Below are 16,087 nucleotides of genomic sequence, written 5' to 3'. Positions count from 1 at the left end.
GGTGGGGGGAGGGGGTAGGAGGGGTAGGGAAGGGGGATAGGAGTGGGGTGGAGGGAGTCGAGGAATCGATTATTTCTACGATTCCCGCCCCTAGGAATAAGTTATCATTAAATCGATTCACCCCCTACCACCCCACCACTTGCACACCGAGCATAGAATCGCTACCTCGACGATTCCACCCCCCTTAAATCGATTCCCTATCCCGGGATTCACACTCCCACCAGCCAACAATCGATTCACTATGTCGACGAGTCCACCCCCTAGGAATCGATCCACAATCACGACGGCTCCGCCCCCTATTAAGCGATTTAATTTCCTCGGCGATTCCTCCTCCTTAGAATCTATTCATGATATCGACGATTTACTCTCCCGCCCGCTGTATCGTTTACGAAGAATCGATTCTTCATCACGCTGTCCCCAATGCTCCAAACACGCACGAATCGATTCCCGTGAGGATTTTTTTGTGCGATTCTAGCTATGAAGCGCAGGCAGAATCGATTCAGAATCAATATTCCAGGAATCTGAAACTTACGGGAATCGGAATCAGAAATCTTTGTATTTTGAATGACTGCAGGAGCAATCCGATGAGCTGGAAAGCTCTTTGCCGTCTACTCTAAACCACTTTTTATTATTTCGCCAGCTCCAAGGGCCTCCCCCCTCCCCCCCCCCCACGGCGAGCTGCTGCGTAGTAGCTCTTTGTTTCGGACAAAGCCACCTGGGCCATCGCCACAATGGTGGCAAGGTTTAATTTGAAATTCCATTTGGTTTAGCCCTGTGAGCCATTCGGCCCTTCGACCGGGTGCAACAGGCAACTGAAACGAAAAAAAAACACCAACGAGAGAGAGAGAAAAAAAACATCTTAAAGTGGCTTTGTCAACGAGGGAGGCTGCTGATGCCATCATCACCGTCACCCACGCGGGGCATTTGAACCTCATGGCTGGGACACCCCGTAATTAATTAACCCATTTATTTATTTATTTTTGTGGGGGGGGGGGGGGGGGCCACTACCGTCACCCCCCACCGCGGTGCACCCGGACGAGGACCATTCTGCCGCCATGTCCAAGCGCAGCGAGAACAAACGGGCGGCGGAGCTGAACAAGCGAATGCATTCCTTGCTCGGGTATGGGCAGGCCCATTGGCGCTCGCTGCCGGCGTCCACCTTCGGCGAGTCGCTGGCCGCTCTCGAGGACTTCAGGAGGGCGTTCGGCGGCAATGCCGTCGCGAGCCGGTGGATGGAGCGCATCATCGAGTTTGTCAGCCTTTCCAGCGGCACGTTCCCGGCGGCAGCGGCGTCTTGCCCGACATCATCGTCATCATCGTCGTCACCGTCATCATCGTCGTCATCATCGGTGACGGCATCGACGCCGGTGGCTACGCCGTCTGCCGTGACGTCGCTCCCGCCCTCGCAGCTGCCGACCCTCCCCGGCAGCGGCGGTTCGCGGCCCAGCGTCCCCGCGCCCCGTCAGGCTCGCGGACGTCGCGACCGCAAGGAGGCCGCGATGGCCCGAGCCGTCAGCATTCTCGGCGACGACGCCGTCCGCAGCATTCGCGACGAGTGGCGCTCGACGGAGGCGGCCCGGGGCGGATCCGAGTGGCGGCAGTCGGAGAGGATCGTCCTGCAGATGCTTCAGCGGGGCCTGTCGGAGAGCGTGATCCGCGCGGTCATCCCGGTCGGCGGCTCCCGCGTCCACCGCCTGCGGAAGGCCCTCGAGAGCGGCGTGGAAACGTCGCGCGCGAGGCGCCCGCCAAGGGTCCCGCATCACGCGCTCGCCGCCGACGACCTCGAGGCCATCAGGGAGAGCGCCTGCGCGTGGGAGGTCGAGGACGACTTTCCCTGCTCCCACCGTCGGCCTCGGCAGTACTCGGTTGAGCCCAACGTCACCTGGACCGAGCTCTATCGCCGGTACAAGGCCAATTTGGATGCCGTCGAGGGCAGCCGGGTCGTGTCGTATTCGCGCTGGATCCAGTACGTCCACGTGTTCTACCCCGGGCTCCGCTTGGCACGCACCGCGGACGACGCCTGCGACTGCTGCGCCCGCCTCGACGCCCGGCTCGCGCGCGGGGATCTCCCGGCGGACGAGCGCGAGCGCCTGCTGCAGGAGAAGAATTTGCCTCTCGCCGCGGCGGTCGCCCAGCGCCGGACGGTGTCCGCTTTCGTGAGGGAGTACGTCGAGCGGCACGCTCCCGGCCAGGACGTCCCGGCCGCCGTCGTTCCGGACCACTGCGACGACGGCGAGCCCGGCGCCGCCGACTCTGCCCGCGGACCGAGCCGCCCGCCGACCGTTCGGGTTCAGGTTGAGGGCTTTGGCGGGAGCTTCGCCATGCCGCACTGCGGCCACGTGCGGCCGTCCGCCGATCGCTTCGACTCGAGCCTGGCGCTGCGGAATTTCGTGCTGGCGGACGTCACGAGCGGCGTCAACAGCGTGATCTTCTACGACGAGCGTGGCCAAGGGAAGGACGCGGACGCGCTGTGCAGCCTCCGCTTCGTGCACCACATGCGGCTGCTCGGCAGGCGCCCGGGCGCGATGCCCACGACGCTGGTGGCCATTCTGGACAACCGCGTTGGCCAGGACAAGTCTCAAGTGGCGTTCATGTTCTTTGCGCTGCTGTCGGTCTTGTTCTACCGCAAAGTCGTTCTGTTGTACCTCCCGCCGGGCCACTCGCACAACCAGGCCGATAGGGTCGTCGCGTGGTGTCGCAATGCGATGAGGGGCAAGAACTTCTACACGCCGTGGGAAGTCGTCGACGCCGTCAACCTGATCAGCGGCGTCGAGGCGACGTTCTTCGACCATCGCGATGCCCAGCGCCCTTTCTACACGGGCTGGGAGAGTCTCCTGAAGAGGCACTTCAGGCCGATGCCGCCCCGATACGCGTCCAACTACTTCTTCGAGGTCGATGAAGGAGCGCTTCGCATGAGGCACCTGAGCTCGACTCCGGACGACGAGGTCACCTGCGTCCCGCTGGTCGCGCCGGGGAACGTCGACCTGCTTCGGCGATCCGTTCTGCGGGATATTTTTGGCGCCGACGTCGACACGATCGAGCAGGGGACGCTCGAGTCGGTCCGACTGCCGACTGCCCCCGTCGGCGGCCTGTCGGCCGAGCGGCTGGCCTCGCTGTCCAAGAAGTACTTCTCGATTCCGCCCGAGCACTTGCCGTACTACCCGGCCGCCCCGGGCGATGCCGGCCCGCAGATCGACGGCCGTCCGGTGCCCGAAGGAGGCCCCGGTCGCGCGACGAAGCGAAAGCTCGCCGCCGTTGACGCGACGGTGGGGCCGGCCGCTGAGATCGGTCCGGCAGCCAAGGCGAAATGAGAGCAGCTCAACCAAGTCGGCTGATAGCATCATCGTCGTCGTCATCATCGTCATCATCATCATCGTCATCATCGTCGTCGTCGCCACCACCGTGGGAATGTAGAGCTGCCAAAATAATCTAAACCTAGCCTGTTAACAGGCTGTCGGGGCAAGTGATAATTTATACTGCGGCAGGATTAGGCAATCTGAAACGCTGTAAAGCTCTTTGTTTAGAGATGTTCCAGTAGGAGGCACACGGGGTCGGAACGTTGCAACAACAATATCAAGACACAAAACAACACCGAAAGGAGTACAAAGCCATAGGAAGGGTAAACACATCACTTTCAATATATTTACACAATCAAAACGACAACTACTTGTAAATTTTGGTTTAAAGCTTTCGTGACTGCAGGGATTCATATTCTTGGTTCTGTCGGTAAAGTCACGTAGAAGGGAAACAATAAAATAATAAAAATATAAATCAATAAAATTCTCACGACGTTTCGACTGCAAAACGAGCAATCATCATCAGGTGTGAAAACCACAGCAAGAAAATTGAATACCCACTAGAGGATATTAATATTGTTTGAGGATATTAATATCAATTTAGAATATTCATATTATTATAAGATATTAATTAGACTACCCTTTGTGGTCAGGTCGCGAGCTGAAATGTTTTATAGCAGCTCAGTGGGGTCTTAACCTGATGAAGTAAAATAAATAAAACTAGTTTCTAGTTTAGTTTCATCAGCAGTCGCAGAGGCAGGCAATTGGCTTGAACCAGAGGGGGGCGCCACGGTGGCTAGGAGATGTTAACCACCTCGACTGGGTTACAGGAGGTCGTGGGTTCCATCCCAATTCTGACTATGCCTGCTGCTGTATATCTGGAGTCTGTGTCTCTCTCTCCCTCTGATGGGATGTTAACTCCCTCGCCTGGTTTACAGGAGGTCGTGGGTTCCATCCTGACACTGACCGAGTCTGCTGCTGCTGTATATTTGGAGTCTGGTGGTGTTGGTGGTGGTGGTGTTGGTGGTGGTGGTGGTGGTGTTGGTGGTGGTGGTGTTGGTGGTGGTGTTGGTGGTGTTGGTGGTGGTGTTGGTGTTGGTGGTGGTGTTGGTGGTGGTGTTGGTGTTGGTGGTGGTGTTGGTGGTGGTGTTGGTGGTGATGTTGGTGGTGGTGTTGGTGGTGGTGTTGGTGTTGTTGGTGGTGGTGTTGGTGGTGTTGGTGGTGGTGGTGTTGGTGGTGTTGGTGGTGTTGGTGGTGTTGGTGGTGATGTTGGTGGTGGTGTTGGTGGTGGTGTTGGTGGTGATGTTGGTGGTGGTGTTGGTGGTGGTGGTGTTGGTGGTGGTGTTGGTGGTGTTGGTGGTAGTGGTGGTGTTGGTGTTGGTGGTGTTGGTGGTGGTGGTGGTGTTGGTGGTGGTGGTGTTGGTGTTGTTGGTGGTGGTGTTGGTGGTGTTGGTGGTAGTGGTGGTGTTGGTGTTGGTGTTGTTGGTGGTGGTGTTGGTGGTGTTGGTGGTGGTGGTGTTGGTGGTGTTGGTGGTGGTGGTGGTGTTGGTGGTGGTGTTGGTGGTGGTGGTGGTGTTGGTGGTGGTGTTGGTGGTGTTGGTGGTAGTGGTGGTGTTGGTGTTGGTGGTGTTGGTGGTGGTGGTGTTGGTGGTGTTGGTGTTGATGTTGGTGGTGTTGGTGGTGGTGTTGGTGGTGTTGGTGGTAGTGGTGGTGTTGGTGGTGTTGGTGGTGGTGTTGGTGGTGGTGTTGGTGGTGGTGTTGGTGGTGTTGGTGGTAGTGGTGGTGTTGGTGGTGGTGTTGGTGGTGGTGTTGGTGGTGGTGTTGGTGGTAGTGGTGGTGTTGGTGGTAGTGGTGGTGTTGGTGGTGGTGGTGTTGGTGTTGATGTTGGTGGTGTTGGTGGTGGTGTTGGTGGTGTTGGTGGTAGTGGTGGTGTTGGTGGTGGTGGTGTTGGTGGTGGTGTTGGTGGTGAGGCACGCGAGGTTCTAACACTTGGCCTGCGTTCGCTAGGCAGCACAGCCAGAAAAGGAGGGGGGAGGGGGTAAGGGGGGGGGAGGGGTGGGGGGAGGGGTGGGGGGAGGGGTGGGGGAGGGGTTAAGGGAGGGGGAGGGGTGGGGGGAGGAGTGAGGGGAGGGGTTAAGGGTGGGGGAGGGATGGGGGGAGGGGGTAGGAGGGGTAGGGAAGGGGGATAGGAGTGGGGTGGAGGGAGTCGAGGAATCGATTATTTCTACGATTCCCGCCCCTAGGAATAAGTTATCATTAAATCGATTCACCCCCTACCCCCCCACCACTTGCTCACCGAGCATAGAATCGCTACCTCGACGATTCCACCCCCCTTGAATCGATTCCCTATCCCGCGATTCACACTCCCACCAGCCAACAATCGATTCACTATGTCGACGAGTCCACCCCCTAGGAATCGATCCACAATCACGACGGCTCCGCCCCCTATTAAGCGATTTAATTTCCTCGGCGATTCCTCCTCAGAATCTATTCATGATATCGACGATTTACTCTCCCGCCCGCTGTATCGTTTACGAAGAATAGATTCTTCATCACGCTGTCCCCAATGCTCCAAACACGCACGAATCGATTCCCGTGAGGATTTTTGCGTGCGATTCTAGCTATGAAGTGCAGGCAGAATCGATTCAGAATCAATATTCCAGGAATCTGAAACTTACGGGAATCGGAATCAGAAATCTTTGTATTTTGAATGACTGCAGGAGCAATCCGATGAGCTGGAAAGCTCTTTGCCGTCTACTCTAAACCACTTTTTATTATTTCGCCAGGTCCAAGGGCCCCCCCTCCCCCCTCCCCCCCCACGGTGAGCTGCTGCGTAGTAGCTCTTTGTTTCGGACAAAGCCACCTGGGCCATCGCCACAATGGTGGCAAGGTTTAATTCAATTCCATTTGGTTTAGCCCTGTGAGCCATTCGGCCCTTCGACCGGGTGCAACAGGCAACTGAAACGAAAAAAAAACACCAACGAGAGAGAGAGAAAAAAACATCTTAAAGTGGCTTTGTCAACGAGGGAGGCTGCTGATGCCATCATCACCGTCACCCGCGCGGGGCATTTGAACCTCATGGCTGGGACACCCCGTAATTAATTAACCCATTTATTTATTTATTTACTTGTGGGGGGGGGGGGGGCCACTACCGTCACACCCCCCACCGCGGTGCACCGGACGAGGACCATTCTGCCGCCATGTCCAAGCGCAGCGAGAACAAACGGGCGGCGGAGCTGAACAAGCGAATGCATTCCTTGCTCGGGTATGGGCAGGCCCATTGGCGCTCGCTGCCGGCGTCCACCTTCGGCGAGTCGCTGGCCGCTCTCGAGGACTTCAGGAGGGCGTTCGGCGGCAATGCCGTCGCGAGCCGGTGGATGGAGCGCATCATCGAGTTTGTCAGCCTTTCCAGCGGCACGTTCCCGGCGGCAGCGGCGTCTTGCCCGACATCATCGTCATCGTCATCGTCACCGTCATCGTCATCATCGTCATCATCGGTGACGGCATCGACGCCGGTGGCTACGCCGTCTGCCGTGACGTCGCTCCCGCCCTCGCAGCTGCCGACCCTCCCCGGCAGCGGCGGTTCGCGGCCCAGCGTCCCCGCGCCCCGTCAGGCTCGCGGACGTCGCGACCGCAAGGAGGCCGCGATGGCCCGAGCCGTCAGCATTCTCGGCGACGACGCCGTCCGCAGCATTCGCGACGAGTGGCGCTCGACGGAGGCGGCCCGGGGCGGATCCGAGTGGCGGCAGTCGGAGAGGATCGTCCTGCAGATGCTTCAGCGGGGCCTGTCGGAGAGGGTGATCCGCGCGGTCATCCCGGTCGGCGGCTCCCGCGTCCACCGCCTGCGGAAGGCCCTCGAGAGCGGCGTGGAAACGTCGCGCGCGAGGCGCCCGCCAAGGGTCCCGCATCACGCGCTCGCCGCCGACGACCTCGAGGCCATCAGGGAGAGCGCCTGCGCGTGGGAGGTCGAGGACGACTTTCCCTGCTCCCACCGTCGGCCTCGGCAGTACTCGGTTGAACCCAACGTCACCTGGACCGAGCTCTATCGCCGGTACAAGGCCAATTTGGATGCCGTCGAGGGCAGCCGGGTCGTGTCGTATTCGCGCTGGATCCAGTACGTCCACGTGTTCTACCCCGGGCTCCGCTTGGCACGCACCGCGGACGACGCCTGCGACTGCTGCGCCCGCCTCGACGCCCGGCTCGCGCGCGGGGATCTCCCGGCGGACGAGCGCGAGCGCCTGCTGCAGGAGAAGAATTTGCCTCTCGCCGCGGCGGTCGCCCAGCGCCGGACGGTGTCCGCTTTCGTGAGGGAGTACGTCGAGCGGCACGCTCCCGGCCAGGACGTCCCGGCCGCCGTCGTTCCGGACCACTGCGACGACGGCGAGCCCGGCGCCGCCGACTCTGCCCGCGGACCGAGCCGCCCGCCGACCGTTCGGGTTCAGGTTGAGGGCTTTGGCGGGAGCTTCGCCATGCCGCACTGCGGCCACGTGCGGCCGTCCGCCGATCGCTTCGACTCGAGCCTGGCGCTGCGGAATTTCGTGCTGGCGGACGTCACGAGCGGCGTCAACAGCGTGATCTTCTACGACGAGCGTGGCCAAGGGAAGGACGCGGACGCGCTGTGCAGCCTCCGCTTCGTGCACCACATGCGGCTGCTCGGCAGGCGCCCGGGCGCGATGCCCACGACGCTGGTGGCCATTCTGGACAGCCGCGTTGGCCAGGACAAGTCTCAAGTGGCGTTCATGTTCTTTGCGCTGCTGTCGGTCTTGTTCTACCGCAAAGTCGTTCTGTTGTACCTCCCGCCGGGCCACTCGCACAACCAGGCCGATAGGGTCGTCGCGTGGTGTCGCAATGCGATGAGGGGCAAGAACTTCTACACGCCGTGGGAAGTCGTCGACGCCGTCAACCTGATCAGCGGCGTCGAGGCGACGTTCTTCGACCATCGCGATGCCCAGCGCCCTTTCTACACGGGCTGGGAGAGTCTCCTGAAGAGGCACTTCAGGCCGATGCCGCCCCGATACGCGTCCAACTACTTCTTCGAGGTCGATGAAGGAGCGCTTCGCATGAGGCACCTGAGCTCGACTCCGGACGACGAGGTCACCTGCGTCCCGCTGGTCGCGCCGGGGAACGTCGACCTGCTTCGGCGATCCGTTCTGCGGGATATTTTTGGCGCCGACGTCGACACGATCGAGCAGGGGACGCTCGAGTCGGTCCGACTGCCGACTGCCCCCGTCGGCGGCCTGTCGGCCGAGCGGCTGGCCTCGCTGTCCAAGAAGTACTTCTCGATTCCGCCCGAGCACTTGCCGTACTACCCGGCCGCCCCGGGCGATGCCGGCCCGCAGATCGACGGCCGTCCGGTGCCCGAAGGAGGCCCCGGTCGCGCGACGAAGCGAAAGCTCGCCGCCGTTGACGCGACGGTGGGGCCGGCCGCTGAGATCGGTCCGGCAGCCAAGGCGAAATGAGAGCAGCTCAACCAAGTCGCTGATAGCATCGTCATCGTCGTCGTCGTCATCGTCATCATCATCATCGTCGTCATCATCGTCATCGTCGTCGTCATCATCATCGTCATCATCGTCGTCGTCGCCACCACCGTGGGAATGTAGAGCTGCCAAAATAATCTAAACCTAGCCTGTTAACAGGCTGTCAGGGCAAGTGATAATTTATACTGCGGCAGGAGTAGGAAATCGGAAACGCTGTAAAGCTCTTTGTTTAGAGATGTTCCAGTAGGAGGCACACGGGGTCGGAACGTTGCAACAACAATATCAAGACACAAAACAACACCGAAAGGAGTACAAAGCCATAGGAAGGGTAAACACATCACTTTAAATTTATTTACACAATTAAAACGACAACTACTTGTAAATTTTGGTTTAAAGCTTCCGTGACTGCAGGGATTCATATTCTTGGTTCTGTCGGTAAAGTCACGTAGAAGGGAAACAATAAAATAATAAAAATATAAATCAATAAAATTCTCACGACGTTTCGACTGCAAAACGAGCAATCATCATCAGGTGTGAAAACCACAGCAAGAAAATTGAATACCCACTAGAGGATATTAATATTGTTTGAGGATATTAATATCAATTTAGAATATTCATATTATTATAAGATATTAATTAGACTACCCTTTGTGGTCAGGTCGCGAGCTGAAATGTTTTATAACAGCTCAGTGGGGTCTTTACCTGATGAAGTAAAATAAATAAAACTAGTTTCTAGTTTAGTTTCATCAGCAGTCGCAGAGGCAGGCAATTGGCTTGAACCAGATGGGGGCACCACTTTGCCTATGGAGATGTTAACCACCTCGCCTGGGATACAGGAGGTCGTGGGTTCCATCCCAATTCTGACTATGCCTGCTGCTGTATATCTGGAGTCTGTGTCTCTCTCTCTCCCTCTGATGGGATGTTAACTCCCTCGCTTGGTTTACAGGAGGTCGTGGGTTCCATCCTGACACTGACCGAGTCTGCTGCTGCTGTATATTTGGAGTGTGGTGGTGTTGGTTGTGGTGGTGTTGGTGGTGGTGGTGTTGGTGGTTGTGTTGGTGGTGTTGGTGGTGGTGTTGGTGGTGGTGTTGGTGGTGGTGGTGGTGTTGGTGGTGGTGTTGGTGGTGGTGTTGGTGGTGGTGTTGGTGGTGGTGTTGGTGGTGGTGTTGGTGGTAGTGGTGGTGTTGGTGTTGGTGGTGTTGGTGGTGGTGGTGTTGGTGGTGGTGGTGTTGGTGTTGTTGGTGGTGGTGTTGGTGGTGTTGGTGGTAGTGGTGGTGTTGGTGTTGTTGGTGGTGGTGTTGGTGGTGGTGTTGGTGGTGTTGGTGGTGGTGTTGTTGGTGTTGGTGGTGTTGGTGGTGGTGGTGGTGTTGGTGGTGGTGTTGGTGGTGTTGGTGGTGTTGGTGGTGTTGGTGGTAGTGGTGGTGTTGGTGGTGATGGTGGTGGTGGTGGTGTTGGTGGTGTTGGTGGTGGTGTTGGTGGTGTTGGTGGTAGTGTTGGTGGTGTTGGTGTTGGTGTTGTTGGTGGTGGTGTTGGTGGTGGTGTTGGTGGTGTTGGTGGTGGTGTTGTTGGTGTTGGTGGTGTTGGTGGTGTTGGTGGTGGTGTTGGTGGTGTTGGTGGTGGTGGTGGTGTTGGTGGTGGTGTTGGTGGTGTTGGTGGTAGTGGTGGTGGTGGTGTTGGTGGTGTTGGTGGTGGTGGTGGTGTTGGTGGTATTGGTGTTGATGTTGGTGGTGTTGGTGGTGGTGTTGGTGGTGTTGGTGGTAGTGGTGGTGTTGGTGGTGGTGTTGGTGGTGGTGTTGGTGGTGGTGTTGGTGGTGATGGTGGTGGTGTTGGTGGTGTTGGTGGTGATGGTGGTGGTGGTGGTGTTGGTGGTGGTGGTGTTGGTGGTGTTGGTGGTGTTGGTGGTAGTGGTGGTGTTGGTGGTAGTGGTAGTGGTGGTGTTGGTGTTGGTGGTGTTTGTGGTGGTGGTGGTGGTGGTGGTGGTGGTGTTGGTGGTGGTGTTGGTGGTGTTGGTGGTGATGTTGGTGGTGTTGGTGGTGTTGATGTTGGTGGTGTTGTTGGTGTTGGTGGTGGTGGTGGTGTTGGTGGTGGTGTTGGTGGTGTTGGTGGTGAGGCACGCGAGGTTCTAACACTTGGCCTGCGTTCGCTAGGCAGCACAGCCAGAAAAGGAGGGGGGAGGGGGTAAGGGGGGGGGAGGGGTGGGGGGAGGGGTGGGGGGAGGGGTGGGGGGAGGGGTGGGGGAGGGGTTAAGGGTGGGGGAGGGGTTAAGGGAGGGGGAGGGGTGGGGGGAGGAGTGAGGGGAGGGGTTAAGGGTGGGGGAGGGGTGGGGGGAGGGGGTAGGAGGGGTAGGGAATGGGGATAGGAGTGGGGTGGAGGGAGTCGAGGAATCGATGATTTCGACGATTCCCGCTCCTAGGAATAAGTTATCATTAAATCGATTCACCCCCTACCACCCCACCACTTGCACACCGAGCATAGAATCGCTACCTCGACGATTCCACCCCCCTTAAATCGATTCACTATTCCGGGATTCACACTCCCACCAGCCAACAATCGATTCACTATGTCGACGAGTCCACCCCATAGGAATCGATCCACAATCACGACGGCTCCGCCCCCTATTAAGCGATTTAATTTCCTCGGCGATTCCTCCTCCTTAGAACCTATTCATGATATCGACGATTTACTCTCCCGCCCGCTGTATCGTTTACGAAGAATCGATTCTTCATCACGCTGTCCCCAATCCTCCAAACACGCACGAATCGATTCCCGTGAGGATTTTTTTTGTGCGATTCTAGCTATGAAGCGCAGGCAGAATCGATTCAGAATCAATATTCCAGGAATCTGAAACTTACGGGAATCGGAATCAGAAAGCTTTGTATTTTGAATGACTGCAGGAGCAATCCGATGAGCTGGAAAGCTCTTTGCCGTCTACTCTAAACCACTTTTTATTATTTCGCCAGCTCCAAGGGCCTCCCCCCTCCCCCCCTACGGCGAGCTGCTGCGTAGTAGCTCTTTGTTTCGGACAAAGCCACCTGGGCCATCGCCACAATGGTGGCAAGGTTTAATTTGAAATTTAATTTGGTTTAGCCCTGTGAGCCATTCGGCCCTTCGACCGGGTGCAACAGGCAACTGAAACGGAAAAAAAACACCAACGAGAGAGAGAAAAAAAAACATCTTAAAGTGGCTTTGTCAACGAGGGAGGCTGCTGATGCCATCATCACCGTCACCCACGCGGGGCATTTGAACCTCATGGCTGGGACACCCCGTAATTAATTAACCCATTTATTTATTTATTTTTGTGGGGGGGGGGGGGCACTACCGTCACCCCCCCACCGCGGTGCACCGGGCGAGGACCATTCTGCCGCCATGTCCAAGCGCAGCGAGAACAAACGGGCGGCGGAGCTGAACAAGCGAATGCATTCCTTGCTCGGGTATGGGCAGGCCCATTGGCGCTCGCTGCCGGCGTCCACCTTCGGCGAGTCGCTGGCCGCTCTCGAGGACTTCAGGAGGGCGTTCGGCGGCAATGCCGTCGCGAGCCGGTGGATGGAGCGCATCATCGAGTTTGTCAGCCTTTCCAGCGGCACGTTCCCGGCGGCAGCGGCGTCTTGCCCGACATCATCATCATCGTCGTCATCATCGTCGTCACCGTCATCATCATCATCATCGTCGTCATCGTCATCATCATCGGTGACGGCATCGACGCCGGTGGCTACGCCGTCTGCCGTGACGTCGCTCCCGCCCTCGCAGCTGCCGACCCTCCCCGGCAGCGGCGGTTCGCGGCCCAGCGTCCCCGCGCCCCGTCAGGCTCGCGGACGTCGCGACCGCAAGGAGGCCGCGATGGCCCGAGCCGTCAGCATTCTCGGCGACGACGCCGTCCGCAGCATTCGCGACGAGTGGCGCTCGACGGAGGCGGCCCGGGGCGGATCCGAGTGGCGGCAGTCGGAGAGGATCGTCCTGCAGATGCTTCAGCGGGGCCTGTCGGAGAGCGTGATCCGCGCGGTCATCCCGGTCGGCGGCTCCCGCGTCCACCGCCTGCGGAAGGCCCTCGAGAGCGGCGTGGAAACGTCGCGCGCGAGGCGCCCGCCAAGGGTCCCGCATCACGCGCTCGCCGCCGACGACCTCGAGGCCATCAGGGAGAGCGCCTGCGCGTGGGAGGTCGAGGACGACTTTCCCTGCTCCCACCGTCGGCCTCGGCAGTACTCGGTTGAACCCAACGTCACCTGGACCGAGCTCTATCGCCGGTACAAGGCCAATTTGGATGCCGTCGAGGGCAGCCGGGTCGTGTCGTATTCGCGCTGGATCCAGTACGTCCACGTGTTCTACCCCGGGCTCCGCTTGGCACGCACCGCGGACGACGCCTGCGACTGCTGCGCCCGCCTCGACGCCCGGCTCGCGCGCGGGGATCTCCCGGCGGACGAGCGCGAGCGCCTGCTGCAGGAGAAGAATTTGCCTCTCGCCGCGGCGGTCGCCCAGCGCCGGACGGTGTCCGCTTTCGTGAGGGAGTACGTCGAGCGGCACGCTCCCGGCCAGGACGTCCCGGCCGCCGTCGTTCCGGACCACTGCGACGACGGCGAGCCCGGCGCCGCCGACTCTGCCCGCGGACCGAGCCGCCCGCCGACCGTTCGGGTTCAGGTTGAGGGCTTTGGCGGGAGCTTCGCCATGCCGCACTGCGGCCACGTGCGGCCGTCCGCCGATCGCTTCGACTCGAGCCTGGCGCTGCGGAATTTCGTGCTGGCGGACGTCACGAGCGGCGTCAACAGCGTGATCTTCTACGACGAGCGTGGCCAAGGGAAGGACGCGGACGCGCTGTGCAGCCTCCGCTTCGTGCACCACATGCGGCTGCTCGGCAGGCGCCCGGGCGCGATGCCCACGACGCTGGTGGCCATTCTGGACAACCGCGTTGGCCAGGACAAGTCTCAAGTGGCGTTCATGTTCTTTGCGCTGCTGTCGGTCTTGTTCTACCGCAAAGTCGTTCTGTTGTACCTCCCGCCGGGCCACTCGCACAACCAGGCCGATAGGGTCGTCGCGTGGTGTCGCAATGCGATGAGGGGCAAGAACTTCTACACGCCGTGGGAAGTCGTCGACGCCGTCAACCTGATCAGCGGCGTCGAGGCGACGTTCTTCGACCATCGCGATGCCCAGCGCCCTTTCTACACGGGCTGGGAGAGTCTCCTGAAGAGGCACTTCAGGCCGATGCCGCCCCGATACGCGTCCAACTACTTCTTCGAGGTCGATGAAGGAGCGCTTCGCATGAGGCACCTGAGCTCGACTCCGGACGACGAGGTCACCTGCGTCCCGCTGGTCGCGCCGGGGAACGTCGACCTGCTTCGGCGATCCGTTCTGCGGGATATTTTTGGCGCCGACGTCGACACGATCGAGCAGGGGACGCTCGAGTCGGTCCGACTGCCGACTGCCCCCGTCGGCGGCCTGTCGGCCGAGCGGCTGGCCTCGCTGTCCAAGAAGTACTTCTCGATTCCGCCCGAGCACTTGCCGTACTACCCGGCCGCCCCGGGCGATGCCGGCCCGCAGATCGACGGCCGTCCGGTGCCCGAAGGAGGCCCCGGTCGCGCGACGAAGCGAAAGCTCGCCGCCGTTGACGCGACGGTGGGGCCGGCCGCTGAGATCGGTCCGGCAGCCAAGGCGAAATGAGAGCAGCTCAACCAAGTCGGCTGATAGCATCGTCGTCATCGTCATCGTCATCATCATCGTCATCATCATCGTCGTCGTCATCATCGTCATCATCGTCATCGTCGTCGTCATCATCATCGTCATCATCGTCGTCATCATCATCATCGTCGTCATCATTGTCGTCGTCGCCACCACCGTGGGAATGTAGAGCTGCCAAAATAATCTAAACCTAGCCTGTTAGCAGGCTGTCAGGGCAAGTGATAATTTATACTGCGGCAGGAGTAGGAAATCGGAAACGCTGTAAAGCTCTTTGTTTAGAGATGTTCCAGTGGGAGGCACACGGGGTCGGAACGTTGCAACAACAATATCAAGACACAAAACAACACCGAAAGGAGTACAAAGCCATAGGAAGGGTAAACACATCACTTTAAATATATTTACACAATTAAAACGACAACTACTTGTAAATTTTGGTTTAAAGCTTCCGTGACTGCAGGGATTCATATTCTTGGTTCTGTCGGTAAAGTCACGTAGAAGGGAAACAATAAAATAATAAAAATATAAATCAATAAAATTCTCACGACGTTTCGACTGCAAACGAGCAATCATCAGGTGTGAAAACCACAGCAAGAAAATTGAATACCCACTAGAGGATATTAATATTGTTTGAGGATATTAATATCAATTTAGAATATTCATATTATTATAAGATATTAATTAGACTACCCTTTGTGGTCAGGTCGCGAGCTGAAATGTTTTATAACAGCTCAGTGGGGTCTTAACCTGATGAAGTAAAATAAATAAAACTAGTTTCTAGTTTAGTTTCATCAGCAGTCGCAGAGGCAGGCAATTGGCTTGAACCAGAGGGGGGCGCCACGGTGGCTAGGAGATGTTAACCACCTCGCCTGGGCTACAGGAGGTCGTGGGTTCCATCCCAATTCTGACTATGCCTGCTGCTGTATATCTGGAGTCTGTGTCTCTCTCTCTCTCCCTCTGATGGGATGTTAACTCCCTCGCCTGGTTTACAGGAGGTCGTGGGTTCCATCCTGACACTGACCGAGTCTGCTGCTGCTGTATATTTGGAGTCTGGTGGTGTTGGTGGTGGTGGTGTTGGTGGTGGTGGTGTTGGTGGTGGTGTTGGTGGTGTTGGTGGTGGTGTTGGTGTTGGTGGTGGTGTTGGTGGTGGTGGTGTTGGTGGTGTTGGTGGTGGTGTTGGTGGTGATGTTGGTGGTGGTGTTGGTGGTGGTGTTGGTGGTGTTGGTGGTAGTGGTGGTGTTGGTGTTGGTGGTGTTGGTGGTGGTGGTGTTGGTGGTGGTGGTGTTGGTGTTGTTGGTGGTGGTGTTGGTGGTGTTGGTGGTAGTGGTGGTGTTGGTGTTGTTGGTGGTGGTGTTGGTGGTGGTGTTGTTGGTGTTGGTGGTGTTGGTGGTGTTGGTGGTGGTGTTGGTGGTGTTGGTGGTGGTGGTGTTGGTGGTGGTGTTGGTGGTGTTGGTGGTGGTGGTGGTGTTGGTGGTATTGGTGTTGATGTTGGTGGTGTTGGTGGTGGTGTTGGTGGTGTTGGTGGTGGTGTTGGTGGTAGTGGTGGTGTTGGTGGTGGTGTTGGTGGTGGTGTTGGTGGTGGTGTTGGTGGTGGTGGTGGTGGTGTTGGTGGTGTTGGTGGTGTTGGTGGTGAGGCACGCGAGGTTCTAA

General features: G+C 58.3%; 3 protein-coding genes across 3 annotated transcripts; all 3 read left to right on the top strand.

The window, feature by feature from the left end:
• The first annotated feature begins 42 nt into the window (after positions 1–42).
• LOC142908003 (uncharacterized) lies at positions 43–3,791 on the top strand. The gene has a single exon (XM_076058126.1). It carries the CDS (start codon positions 1,056–1,058, stop codon positions 3,309–3,311), a length of 2,256 nt encoding a protein of 751 aa, XP_075914241.1. The 5' UTR covers positions 43–1,055; the 3' UTR covers positions 3,312–3,791.
• Positions 3,792–5,580: 1,789 nt separating this feature from the next.
• Positions 5,581–9,273, top strand: LOC142908002 (uncharacterized). The gene has a single exon (XM_076058125.1). The coding sequence runs from the start codon at positions 6,497–6,499 to the stop codon at positions 8,753–8,755; it is 2,259 nt and encodes a 752-aa protein (XP_075914240.1). The 5' UTR covers positions 5,581–6,496; the 3' UTR covers positions 8,756–9,273.
• Positions 9,274–11,187: 1,914 nt separating this feature from the next.
• Positions 11,188–14,550, top strand: LOC142908001 (uncharacterized). Its single transcript, XM_076058124.1, has one exon. It carries the CDS (start codon positions 12,140–12,142, stop codon positions 14,420–14,422), a length of 2,283 nt encoding a protein of 760 aa, XP_075914239.1. The 5' UTR covers positions 11,188–12,139; the 3' UTR covers positions 14,423–14,550.
• Positions 14,551–16,087: the final 1,537 nt, after the last annotated feature.

This window comes from Petromyzon marinus (assembly GCF_048934315.1).
Source record: "Petromyzon marinus isolate PM22_M1 ecotype Great Lakes invasive population chromosome 68 unlocalized genomic scaffold, UKy_Petmar_22M1.pri1.0 chr68_unloc.1, whole genome shotgun sequence".
In the NCBI taxonomy this organism is placed as follows: Eukaryota; Metazoa; Chordata; class Hyperoartia; order Petromyzontiformes; family Petromyzontidae; genus Petromyzon; species Petromyzon marinus.
The sequence above is the reverse complement of the archived record's forward strand: the minus strand, read 5'-3'. Positions and strand labels throughout refer to the sequence as shown.

Coding starts and splice junctions, on each gene's coding strand:
- LOC142908002 (XM_076058125.1), top strand. CDS start 6,497: ATGTCCAAGCGCAGCGAGAACAAACGGGCGGCGGAGCTGAACAAGCGA.
- LOC142908003 (XM_076058126.1), top strand. CDS start 1,056: ATGTCCAAGCGCAGCGAGAACAAACGGGCGGCGGAGCTGAACAAGCGA.
- LOC142908001 (XM_076058124.1), top strand. CDS start 12,140: ATGTCCAAGCGCAGCGAGAACAAACGGGCGGCGGAGCTGAACAAGCGA.